The sequence below is a fragment of the Stegodyphus dumicola genome, chromosome X1, assembly GCF_044657685.1.
Source record: "Stegodyphus dumicola isolate Sdum_Otavi_A_Nest chromosome X1, ASM4465768v1".
NCBI lineage: Eukaryota > Metazoa > Arthropoda > Arachnida > Araneae > Eresidae > Stegodyphus > Stegodyphus dumicola.
The window spans coordinates 128464659-128478750 of NC_140780.1; the positions used below are offsets into that span (position 1 = coordinate 128464659).

At 31.2% G+C, this 14092-nt stretch overlaps 1 protein-coding gene across 7 annotated transcripts in view; it reads right to left on the reverse strand.

Annotated features, from left to right (window-relative positions):
- LOC118183667 (uncharacterized) overlaps window positions 1-14092 on the reverse strand; it is a 315563-nt gene that overhangs the window by 96636 nt on the left and 204835 nt on the right. For all 7 annotated transcript variants that reach the window (XM_085808069.1, XM_085808070.1, XM_085808072.1 and 4 more), the window contains 2 exons: window positions 11275-11568; window positions 9420-9643 (listed from right to left, as the gene is read on the reverse strand). In XM_085808069.1, coding sequence (XP_085664195.1) covers window positions 9420-9643; window positions 11275-11568 — 518 coding nt within the window. The remainder of the gene's footprint in view (window positions 1-9419; window positions 9644-11274; window positions 11569-14092) is intronic.

Below are 14092 nucleotides of genomic sequence, written 5' to 3' on the forward strand. Positions count from 1 at the left end.
AGAAGAAAATTACAGAGATGTATTTATAATCAAATAAAGAGGAATACGTTAAAGATTCAATATAAAAAGAAACTGGCTGAATATAAATGAGAGATTAATATGAGCAAGAAATGCACATGGAAACAACTATGTGATATACATTGAATATTAACCAACCTTTTGGCATTCCTTATCATATCGCTACTAATAAATATAAACCAACCTTATCGATCACCTCTTTGAAATATCAAGATAGATCCTACACTTAAAATATAGAAGAGGCTGAAAATTATCTCCTACAATATAATTTTTCTTGCCAAAATACTCAGGATGATTTATCAATTCATCATCAAATTAAACTAGACTGCAAGGATACCTCCAGATATGATAAATGATTACGACTTTACTTTGGATGAAGTACAATTTACTCTTAAAAATGTTGAATAAGGGCAAAGCTCCTGGCAAAGATGGCCTTTCTATGGAGATTATTCAAGAAAAGTTTTGAATGTAATAATAAGTTTTTTGTAGTTATTTTGAACGAATGTCTTCAAAGAGGGATTTCCCTCAAATGTTGGGGAAAAGCTGTATTAGTTTTATTTAATAAAGAAAGAAAGGATAAAAGGATCCTTCCTCTTTCTGCCTCATTTGTTTATTGCCATTTTGAGAAAAGGTGCAGGATAAACTTATGACGCAAAGATTACAAAATTATTTAACAAATAATCTTTTAAACAAGAATCCATATGATTTTATGCCGGGTAAAGGTACTACTACCCAGGCTACAGTGAATTTAATTTCTGAAACCCTTCGAAATAGAAGGGAAGGTAAACATACTGCAATTTTATCTTCAGATGTCAAGTGGTCTTTCAATGTTTGGTGGCTGATTCTATTAAATGAAATGTCCAAGAAATATCTTTTTATTGATATGATTTTTTGAATGATAGGAAAGTCTCTTTTATGATGGCAACAAGTGGTATTGTAGAAATTATGAAAGGGGTTGTCCCCAAAGATCAATATCTGGTCCATTGATATGGAATACCATATTGAATATAGCATTAAATGTTACACTAACACAAACTATTGGTATACAAGCCTATGTTGAGGACTTTATTTTATTGGTCACTGCAAGTGGTCGTCCTACTATAAGATAGTGCATTAAGTTGTGCCACTCAAGAGTTAGAGAAGTGGTCTTTGCAAGTTAAGTTCGATCCAAAGAAAAGTTTCCTTTTGGGTATAGCAAAAATGGTAATACTAGATCAATATATCCTTGGTATAAATTGTATGATCAATCAGTCAGGGTTTCTAAGACAATTAAATATCAGGGAGTTAGGACTGACATAAAGCTTACTTTTATACCACACTTGGATCAAATAAAAACCGAGTGTATTTACATTCTTAACAGACTCAATAAAATGAATCTCCAAGATAAAGTACTTAAGAGTTTACATAACAGAGCTATTGAGAGAAAAACTCTGTATACATGTGGTTCATGGTGGACTGTTTCGTTCCAAATGCGCATAAAAAATATTACAAATTAAAAGGAATACTCTCTTAGGAATTACTAAGTAAAGTTTTTAGAACTCGAAACAGTTCTAAAAAGAACTCTTTTGACAGCAGCTCTTCAGATTTTGGCTGGATGTATTCCAAGTGATATTTTAGCTGAAAAAGAATATCCGGTTTAATAGTTAAAATCGGTCAAAGGTACTAATGATTGCTTCAGCTGTACGTAGACCCAAAGAAGGAAAGACCAGAAAACACTAGTTTTTTCCAGCTGATTATATGAGTCAGGAATACTATTCCATGTGTTTAAAAATCAACATGTCTTTCTTCTTCAGGCAGAAAACTTTTGTTGTGAAATAAGCTCTTTCTCCAATGTTTTTATATCAAGAGATAAGACGTTCAAATTCCAAGCTCCATAATTCTTTGTTTTTTAAACCCAGCAATTGGATTCCAAAGTTGCCAATGTCAATATTAAAGGCAGAAAAATTTAATTCTGTTACAGTACTATTAAGAGTTTTTTTTTTAATTAAAAAAAAAAAAAAAGGGATAATGTGTTTCTGAATTCTTGCAATCTGCTGAGAAAATCTTCTCTCATATTTAAAACTGTTGTTTTGAAATAGCAAATATCAATAACGGAATTATTTTCTTGGTGATGTTTCAAGAGGCTTGGAAAGTGAATCAAAGTTTCTCTTTCAAAACCTTGGGCAAAAAGAGCTAATTTTATTTTAAACAAAAAACTTCTAACATCGAAAAAATTGCATTTACTTTCCCCTGTAGTTTTTGATTACGCTGATTTAGATGAGATGTTACATCTTCCATGAAATAACATTTTTGGATCCACTGATTATTCTTTAGTTTTGGATAATAAATACCCTTTTTAAGGAGAAATGCTTTCATTTCTGTTAATAAGGATGCAAAACGTTTCAAAACATTTCCTCTTGATAACCAACATACTTTGTTATGCAGCAGAAGATCTGCATACTCACTCTCCATTTCAAATAAATATTCTTTAAACTGGCAATAACTGAAAGCTTTAGCTATAATGGAGTTGATAATCTTAATTACCAATTTCATAACTTTGCAAATTTCTTCTGGCAATATCTGTGCACAAAGCACTCCTTGATGAATGATATAATGGTAGGTAAGTATCTCACGATTGATTTTTTCTTTCAAAATAAAATAGCAACAAACCTCTTTTCTACATCGATCATACTTTTTGCCCCGTCTGTTGCAATTGAGACAATCTTATTGAGAATATTATGTTTTTCAATGCATCTAATTACAGCATTTGCTATATCTTCTCCACGTGTTTGATATTTAAATAGACCATACAAAAAGTGAATTTTGCGCTGTATCATTTATGTCACAAGACTCGTCAACTGCTATAGATAAAGCTGAAACCAATTTAAGATCTTGAACTTCCTGAATGGTTATATTCGAAGACATTTTGACTGTTCTCTCTTTTACTGTTTTAGCATACAATAGTAACTCTTTTAATTATTATTATTTTTTTAAGAATATCCAGTTTGTTTTTAAAACCTCAAAATAGCTCTTCAGATGCATTTATAAAATAATTGTTTATGTCTTCGCCGTCTGTATATGGTTTCCCTCTTTTAGCAATCTCTTGACTAATCCCAAAATGATTAATCATACTTGCAGTATTAACATTATTGGAAGTTTGCACCCAGCAATTAAATACAGAACTTGATTTTTTTTTACTCTTCTGAAGTCCCTCAACTGCTTTCTTCCTTTCATCACCGACAGGATATTTAGTACTAAATGACATGCGTTTATGTGAAGTGTCCATCTACATTTGATTTCTTGTTATTAGCCCGTTTTTCCTGACAATTAAGATAGGTCGGAAGGTTTTTGGGTTTTGAATAAACTCAAAAGTCTCAGTAAATTCAACTTGAAATACACGGTGGACTTTGCCATCTGTTAGTCTTTGCTGCTTCTGTGTAGCCATGTTATTACGAGAAGAAATGAATAGGGCCAGAAAAAGTGAAATGATTGAGGACCAGCCAACAGCAGTTAGGCACGAAAGAAATGGTATCCTGGGACTTAAGGAAACAGGAAATGCACATTTTCACTCATACATTCATTCCCTCCTTTTAAGTGGCTTGTGGCTTTTAAATAAAACAGGAGGAACCTCTTGTATTAAAAAATCCACAACAAGTCTCTTGACTGACTGGCTCACAAAAATAATAACACTTACTCAAATTGTATAAAACAAATGAGACGCATTGAGGCACAATCGAACACAGATATCAATGTTATTCTTGAAAGTACAACTGAACTGAAATCAGTACAATGACCCATTTATCAATAAATACATCAGTACAAATCTTACTAGAATCAGTACAATAGCAATTTTAACTTTATACGCCAAATAACGTAAAAACGGAATTTTGTGTCAAACTGTCTGGGTTTTTAGACATTTCCAATTTGAAGTTTTTTCATATTATATGCAACTTACACATCATCTATGTATTTTATGTTGTCTAAATTCAATTGTTAGGAAAATTGTTGTTTCAGAAAGTGGTAAAAACTTCAAATTTGAAAAGTCTAGAAGCCGAAAATCCTGATATTTTGAAACTAAATTTCATTTTTACATTATTTAATTTCTCATTCAAAGTTAAAATTGCCATTAAATGGTAAATTAATTCAAAGCATTTCCTTAGTTGAAATTTAGCATATGACAATTACTACGCCAGCATGATTTGATGTATAATCAGTCCAGTCAAAATGCCGAAATCACTACCAAAAAAATTTCCTAGGAATAACATTGGTGGATATGTTTTCGGTTGTTTGCATGCTTGTGTAAAATTTGATGGCCTTTGTGTTGTATTTTCAAAATTTTCTTGTTTTTACATGTGCTATTTTCTGGAAGAGCCATGCTGAAGGAGCTAAAGAGCCACAGATGGCTCGCGAGGCACGGTTTGCCGAGTCATTACATACTTACTTCTTTTTTCGTAGGTTAAATATAACTGTCAACTAAAAAAAAAAAAAAAAAAACTTGCTATCTTAGACAAATCCCTCTCTTTTTAACAATTTCTTGCAAATATTTGCAATAAAATACTAAATTTTAACAAAGAACATAGTTTAATCTAGTATACTAAACTGGCTTAAAAACAGTAAAACTGAATGCATACATTCAAACTGAATGACATATATCGAAATTAGCTTCAAAATTTTCAGAGGTAATTTACAAAAAAAAAAAAAAATAAATATCAAAATGTTAAAACGGTTTTGTCACACTTTGCTGTACTGAAGACAGCTGCTCAATGTTTCAGCAAATTTGCAATCCATGTTCAAGTTTTTTTTTTTTTTTTTTTTTTTTTTTTTTTTTTTTTAAGTAAATCAAAGTTAAGCCATGATTAATACAGTACAGAGTCCATGATCCAGACCCACTAGGACTTTTGGTAATTCCAGATTTCGCATCAACAGTTTAAATCTAATAATATTACATGTAGAAATTATGAAATGAAAAATATGAAATAATACAGCATTTATGACCTAAAGGAAACCAAAATTCACACACACACACACAAAAACAAAAAAAAAAAAAAACCTCATTTATTTGTTTGCTTTATTAGACATTTCTTTCAATGTCAGTTGTTAAAGCTGCTTTCTTTTTATGTTCATACTTTCTCTTTAATTGTATAAACAGAAATAATTTCAAAGCTCTATCTTGTTTGTTTCTTTTCCTATTAATTGCATTGCTTTCTTGATATGCATTGTGATAGCTGTCGGATTTCAGATGGCATGTAGTCCTGCAAATGGCATATCACAAATTCCTATTAAATTTTCAATCAAATTTTTTTCATTCTCAACAACTTTTCTCTCATCTTCTTCACTATCAGTAGGAACATATTCTGAATATAGAATCATAACATAGATTTCATCGTTCGTTAGTTCACTGATTATTGGGGCATTGTCATTGCAATGCAATACCTCTGTCACATCATCTTCATTTATTACTTTTCACAAGTTCTATTCATTGGAAATTTTTTTTTTTTTTTTTCCCCATATTTGTAAACTTTTAAATTTGTGGCTATCAACATTATCTTAGCTAGCATCCACTATATACTACTAGCTATGTATCTTGAGATTACCCACTATGTTGTTCTGCTAAATTTTGTCTTGCTTCCATTGCTTCCTGAGGATGTTAAGCTTGAAATATTTCAATTATTTGTTATATATGTCTACTTCCTGCATGTGCTCAAAGCTTACTTTAATCATGAATAAATAAATTCCCACATATTCTTAAGGATTATCAGAACAACAACTCACCTAACCAAATAATTTAAATTTAATCCTTTGGCCTATGGATATTGAGATGGCCAGTCAACCGGAGATTTAATGTGTTGGCCTTATTGCTGTTTAGCTCCTTGCAGTTCTGATGCAGAAAACTATATGGAGATGGATCTGAAAGTAACCTAACCCTCTTTCCTACCACCCCTTTGCCTCAAAAATATTTTGTGTCCCTATGTTGCAAAAGAGTACACAATTACAAACATCTATGCCTACTCCAAGAATTCTGAACCTAAGCCCAAAGTTATGGCAGTCGGCTTCCCTACCAACAGCTTTGTAAGAAATTGCTAAATGGAGGCACTGGCATACAATTGGGTAATATAATGGCATAGTGGTTCCTATCAAATTGCATTGCTTTCTTGATATGCATTGTGACAGCTGTCAGATTTCAGACGGCATGTAGTTTATATTTTATACGTACTTTTATTTTATTTTATTTATTTAACATTTTCGGCCCACTAATTATTATTGTTACTTTTGTTTCTAGGAAGTGGCAACACAAGAACTTCTGGAATTAGTGAAAATATGTGCGTTTAGTACATTAAAGGAACGTTTTGTTATTAACATGAGTGATATATTTATTTAAGATCCAAAGTTATTTTCAACAATAGTACTTTAGAATATGCTTAATCGTCTCTGGAGTTCACGATACACTTGTGGCATAATAGTTTATTTCGACATGTAAGTGAACATTTTCCATAGCCCTCAATGGGACAGAATACACATTTGTTTGGATTGGATTGGATTATTCAAAGCACACGATGGCTATCTGCCTAAAGGGAGGGATGCCTTCATGGAAGACTTTCTAAGGGGAACTGGCTCGTATACACGTTACACATGGGGAAAACCACGAAAATGCCCATACAGCCAGCCTGTTCGTGGGATTCGAACCTTGGACCGAGCTACCAGTGTTCAGCGTCTTTACCGCTCCGCCGCTGGTGCGCCCCCCACACACTTTAAATTAAATAGAATAGGCCCGGTAAGGGGGCCTATTTAATTCTTTGTAAATATAGGTTCTAATACATCATTTTATTCAAGAAGAAAAGCTCATAACGATTTTATTTTTTGATATACCTCAAAGTTCTTATTTGTATCAAAACTTTAAAAACTCAAATATTTGCCCCTCCCTTTTTTTCCCTTCCAAAGATAAATGTTTTGCATCTAAAACTGGTCTTAGAAATATTTCCCTCCTTTTATTAGCTGTGAAGACTAAACCATGTACTTGTATCCTAACCCAGGGGAAAAATTTTTTTTTGTATTCCTTAGTCTCTTATCTGGAATTAACAAAGACCTAAAGAAGAAACTGCTTTCAAATCAGCAGTTTTTCCATTGCACTAAGAAATGGACCTAAAGTGCATTTCAATTTCCTGTACTTTTAGAGCTTTCCCTTTGTTATCACAGTCTTTTTGTGAAGATGACATGACCCCTGCGTGACAAATTAGTTGTCTGTCACCTCTTTTCATTTTCACTGCATTCTAGGATTTTGAAAAACACGAAACAATGGGTGTGTTTGGAGCCTAACAATGGCACATTTAACCCTTACAGTTGTGTACTTGAGTAATGAAGGAGAAGCCTGGTACTGCCATCTATTGGCAAGGTACCCTCAGTAGGGGCATCGGTATATATTATATACAGGCATTAAAAATGTATACATAATCTTTTAATTAGAAGTTTTAATTGAAATGCAGTAAATATAAAAGATTCAGCGCGTGTGCATCATATATTTGAAGATTGTGAATTTTTTCCTACCCTCCAATGGAATTTATGAATATTCAAACATGATACCCTTGAGAGAGGTACATTAATTTCATAACTGCAAAATATTGAGCATTCATAGGGTAGTGCTGCCATTTAGAATCAAAAGAAAACAGTAGAAACTTATGATTACAGCTTTTGGTGTAGAAAAATTAGCAAATTTTAGGAGGTTAAAAAATTGACAAACATCTGGTATATCTTCAAAGGGTTAAACTCAATAAGAAGATTCACAGAGTTGAATTGATAAAATCCTTCAACATTTTAGAAGTAATCATAAAACAAAGTGAGATAGATTCTTCCGAGTTACAGGCAGAGTTTAATGTCTTTGTTTTGACAGATAAATATTTGGAAGATACGCACATACATTTTATCAGTACACTGACCAAAAATGACACTGAAGCAGAGTTTGATGTTATTGAAGATTATCAAGAAAAGGCATTCAGAATCGAAACTAAAAAAAAAGCTATTTTGCAGAATCTACAAAATATAAGTACTTCAAATTTAATTTTGAATGAATCCATTAATGAGAATACACATAAACATACATTTAAACTTCCGAAGCTTGAATACTGAATATTTGAACTTTAATTCAGTTCTTTTATCTTTTCCTTTTAATTTTAAAACTTTTGTGCTTATTTTCAAAAGTTTTTGCTTTAAAATTTATGGTAGGTTATGTTGTTCACCAACAACTTAAGGGGGCATGTTGGATTTCAGATGGCATGTACTTTGTATTTTATATGTACTTTCATTTAATTTTATTTACTTCATGCTTTTTGAACACTAATAATTATTCTTAGTTTTGTTTCTTGGAAGTGGAAACAAAACAAATTATGGAATTAGAGAAAATATGTGAATGTAGTAAGTAGGCTCATTAAGAGAATGTTTTGTTATTTGCGTGAGTGATGCATTTATTTAAAATCTAAACTTACTTTCCACAATAATATTTTAGAATATGTTTAATAGTTCTGTGACATGATGGTAGCATACTAGCTTATTTTGATGCATAAGCAAGACATACTTCAAGACCAAAATGTAATACGCACTATGGACAGCAGTGTTCAGATAAAGAGTACGGTGAATGATTACAAATTTATAATAAAATTAATTGACATCATTCTTTCCAGCTGTTTCAAATAAGCACGTTCTTCTCAAAGGAGTCAATATATTTCCATACTTGTTGAAGACTTAATAAAGGAGTCAAAATGATGGACCTAAGTTTCATTAACTGTTGATAGGCTTCTTTTAAATAAGGCAATGCACAAGAAGATTGTACACAATTCTCTTGCTTTCTCATTATGAAAGCACTTCTTTTCAGCTATTTGCTTCCATGCATGATTCTGGTTAATTATTTGTTCACATATTTATTCTCTGGCATGGGGTAATGAGAGACCCAACTAACACATACCAAGTTAAGATAATACTACTTATGCAAAATATAATATAATGTACATTTTAACAGCATTTCAGTTTCATCAGGCTTGGAAAATATTCTGAATTCAGTCTCTTTTTGAAGTGACAGGGACATATGAAAACATTTTATTTCACCAAAACATCTGTCTTTGGCCACTCATTTAAAAAACCAATTAATTCAGCAGTTTTCTCCAAAACAGAGAAATTTTATCACACCATGCAATCCATTTCTTAACTCTGAAACACTTAGCTCTATTACTATATGTAAAACAGTAAGATTCTTTAGGTAACTGCTCAGTTGCAAAAGTGATATAATTTACCACAGATTCTTCTTGAATCCAATCAAATGCAGTTTTATTTTTTACTTTTGCATTGTTACCAACTTGAGAAAAAGCCCATACATGAGTACTTTAATTAAAAAAATATGAAAAATTACATTCAAAAACCAAAACTGCAAATCTTACCTATATAACTGAGAGGAAGCTGTTGAACAATATGAATTAGGCATTTCCAATGTTTGATTAGTACTTTCATTTGGAACCATTGGGCGTACTTGCCGTATTTGCGGAGCTACAGGAAGACCAACATTTTCATTTCTTTTCATATTAGTTGTAGTTGATAACAAATTTTGCCTAGAGTAGCTTCGAAAATTATCCCAAAAATTATTGGCTCTGGTTCGAGGGGGCACCTATAATATATATAATTAAATACTTTAGTAGTAATTTTAACGAGAAAATGATCCCAAAGTATAAATTCAAGAAAAAAGTAAAAATATTACATTTAGCACGAGTAGCTCAAGAGGGAAAAGAAACTGGTTTCCACAGATTACAACAATAATCAAACTTACTTAGAAATGATGTGGCAGCAAAACTGATTTAAGAAGGAGTGCCAAAAGTATATGTGTAATACCAAATTAGATCTCTCTCTCAAAAACAGCATATAAGCACTCTTACTAGCTCAAAATATATACAGTACAAAGTTCTAAATCCAGATTTATCGGGACTTCGGGATTTGGTATTTTTCCGGATATTAGATTATCAGCTTAAATCTAGTAAGATGGCATGTAGAAATTATAAGATTAAAAATAAGAAATCGTGATTTATGAAATAATGAAGTAGTTATGATCTAAAGGGCATCAAAATTTACAAATAAAAGCTTCATATTTATTTGTTTACCTTATTAAATAAACATTTCTTTCAATGTAAGTTATTCTTTTTTTTTTTTTTTTTTAATATCTTTCTCTTTAAGTCTGTAGACCGACATTTCTTGTTCAGTTGCATTGTTGGAAGTCCTGTACCTGCTGTTTCGAGAATTCTGACTAACTTGTCAATCAAAATTTTCTCCTTTTCAGTAACTTCTCTGTCAATTTCTTCACTATCAGTAGCAGCATTTTCTGGATCCATTCCAGCACTAGATATCTTACTGCTTGATGCAGTCTCTGTGCATCCTAAATTCTGCAACTCCATGCAGCCATATGAGCCTTGGCACTGGTTCTGGGTTTATGTGAATAACAAATAATTTATTTTTAATTCAAATAGCCTTAAATGTAATTTTCGAGTCTATAAGTATCATCAACAAAATCTATTTTTAGCATACGAATAGAAATTTTTGGTAAATTTCTCTTCGTCATCATTTGTTAGCACATTTAACTTAAATCTGTAATGTCAATATAAAAGGTTACCATACTCCTCTGTTATTCAGTTACTAACATAAAAAAATCGTTTAGGCATCACTATAAGAGTCATTAATCAAGTTGTCATGTTTTGATAAACATGCGGTGATGAAAGGAAAGCATAATAAATACTGATTCGCCAGGTTGGCATCAGATCAACAATGTATTCATGTGGAATGTTTTGGTTTGAGATGTGTGCCAAAAACCAGATGCGCACAACAGAGCCAAATTACTGATCATACAAATTTACGCTAAAATGTCTGTTTCTTCAATAACAAGATATTTTATTTAGTGTCCAAGTGAAATTAAGAATCGGGACTCTCCATATGCTTTATTATGCACGGAAGGGGGGAATCAAATGCGCATGTGTAAAGCCTAGGAGAAAAATGTTAGTGGTTTTGAGGTCCGGATTTTAGATCATTCTGAATAATGGACGTCCGAATTTTGGACTTTGTACTGTAATACTTGAAGATAGCAATATTCTGATACGTACAATTTAAAAATTAAACATTTATATAGATTTACATATTATTTACTTTAACACTTTTAGAATAAGAACTAGGCATTAGTAGCAACTCTCTAAAGTTCTTTTTAATAAGTACATTTGAATACTGTACTAATCTCAGTGCATGGTTATACAAAGATACCTGATTATTCAAAGTTTCTTGAGCAGCTCTATTGTCTTGACTAGCAGGATGAATAACAGCGCGAACTGGCCGTGTCCCTGAGACATTGCTATTAAGAGGTGGATGAGGCTTCACAGGTAACTGAAGATAAGAGGCAGGAGATAATGGTGAAGCCTGGTCGCCTAGATACAAGTTGGACGGCAGAAGTGGATTTGACCATGTAGACATGCACCATGGACGGAATGCCATATCTTCAGAACTACCACTATGAGAGTTCAGATTATTTGTTTGATGAGCTACCTCTGAATCCATGCTCTAAAAGAAGAAATTTAAAAAAAAATCATTTCCATAAGGAGGGTAAATACTTTATTTCTATATGAATAATTAATGACATTCCATGTCCAAAATTTTGGTGCTAACTTCAATAATTAATGATAAATTTCATAAATATTGTTTATTAATTTTCTGGATAGATGCCATTTTTTATTGGTTATGCCTACAACTTAGGGAAAATTATAATTTTTTCCCTCCAGAACATTGGTTACATTGGTTTGATATACTAGCACTTTCATATCTGAGCAAATATAGTATGATAAACAAAATTTTACAAAGTGGCATATAGCAGAATATTTTCAAAATAATTTTTCATAGTAGAAAATTACCACTTACCACATAAAAAGAAAAACTGAAACAAACAGAATTTATTTGCACAACTTTTGCTGCTTTAGCAAAGTAGTTTTTGTCTCCTTTGCTAAAGTAAGATTAAAAAATTGTCCTTCATAACACTTATTATTCTACTTAAATTTGACAATAACAATAGTTTTCTCAGCTACTCAAGCATCAAGTCATATGAAAATTATAAAACATGAGAATGGGAAATGAAAATGTTTCTATTTCCAGATGTTTTAAAAAATAATTTTAGTACTGCATTTATACTTATAGAGTTCATACTTTTTAATGCAAAACTTTAGAGCACAGCTTGTACTTGACATACACAATTTTAATGCAATTTATTATTATTTATTCTTAAACAAATATTTCACAATAAGTGTTAACACTCACTTGGTTCCTTTGTTCGAATGTGCAATATTTTTTAATATTTGCATCTCTACTCATCCCTTAGTAAAATTCTAATATTCCCCCCAACTACACAGTTTCAGAAACAGGATACAACTTATACACACATGTAGCCTACACATATGTAAATATGATGCATATTTTATGATATAACAAAAACATTATCACTTGTATTTTTAAATCAACATTAAATTCATAAATCATCAAAACCAACTTGGTTTCAAAACACTTACAATGTTGATTAACTTTTTCAGACAATGAAAGAAAGAACTATGGTTCCAAAAACAGGTTGATTTTTTATGTAATAAAGGCTATTTCAGCCAATATCCTAGATGTCTCACATACCAGGCATAAAATACAAATATGGTGGTAAATTGCTATATTGGCCCAATTTTTTGGCATTTCTGAAAAGGAATACAACAACAATAAAAAGAGCATAGCAGCATATATCCCACATTACAGGACACAGACATTTTTTATAATCAACATCTGTAAAAACATGTCTCTTTTCCTATAGCATGGGACATATGCTGCTTATTATAAACATTTCATACTTTTTACAGCATTTTAAGACACTCTCAAAATTCAATAAATTACAAGACTAAATTTTAAGTCATTTATATGTAAAAACAACAAAAAAAGATAAATACTCATACAAAAGTGTCATTTTAAACTCTTTTCTTACACAATATTTTAAGGCACTCTCAAAAATTATTAGAATACAATACTAAAAAAATACAAAAGAAAATAGAAATATTTATAAAAAACAAGATAATCGAAAAATAAAAAAAGAAACTAAAACTAAAAAATTAATAAATATACTGCACTTTCAAGACCTCTGTCATAATCCCCCCTGCTAGGAGGAACAGGAATTAATAACAAAAGTCTTCAGTGAAATGAAATATATTTTAGAGTTTTAAGTTTCATTTTGACAGACAGAGGGCAGTGCAAGTTCTTTAAAAGCATTTGGGTTCATTAAAGCTTTGATTTTTATCAAATTTAAACAAAAAACACAAATAATTATATTATTTAAAAAGTAACACAAAAATATAACATTTATAAAGTACAAGGAAATATATGTTAAAAATTGCAATGTTAGGTTCATTAAAAAAAAAAAATTTGGTAGGGCCTAGTGGACTGTTGTGAAAATAGTCTCCTTCCAAGTGAAAGTCTGAAAGTTCTATCCCCAAGTGATTCTGCATGTGTCACTAAGACCAGTCGTAAAAATAATCTCCTTCCAAGTGAATGTCTCAAGTTCTACCCCCCAAGCGATTCTGTATGTGTCGTTAAATACTGTTAAATTATAATAGAATATATTATAATGATATATGCATAATAATGATAGAATGCACTAATAATCTGATTTGTTAGCAGTTGAAGATATACAAAATGAAGGATGAATTTGAAGAAAGACACTTCTCCCCCCCCTAAAAAAAATAATGAGAACAGGGAATCAGACAGCCAAAAGAAAAGCCATGAAAGATACAAGATTTAAAATTAAAAATAAAATAAAAAAGACTATTTGGGAGGCGGCTTTTGCAATGGTGGAATTAAAAACTGGAGGGGCTTTTGCAGAGGCAGAATACAGACGTACTTTTTTTTAAATCTATGTAAAATTCATTATGATGATAATTTTACAGTTTCTATTATAGTAATGTCTCCTGTTGCTGTATTTAAATTATATTTCTTTTTCTCTAATAAAATTAAGTAAAATTCCATATTCCTTTTTATAACTGTATCTTGAGGTCCAATGAAAATTTAT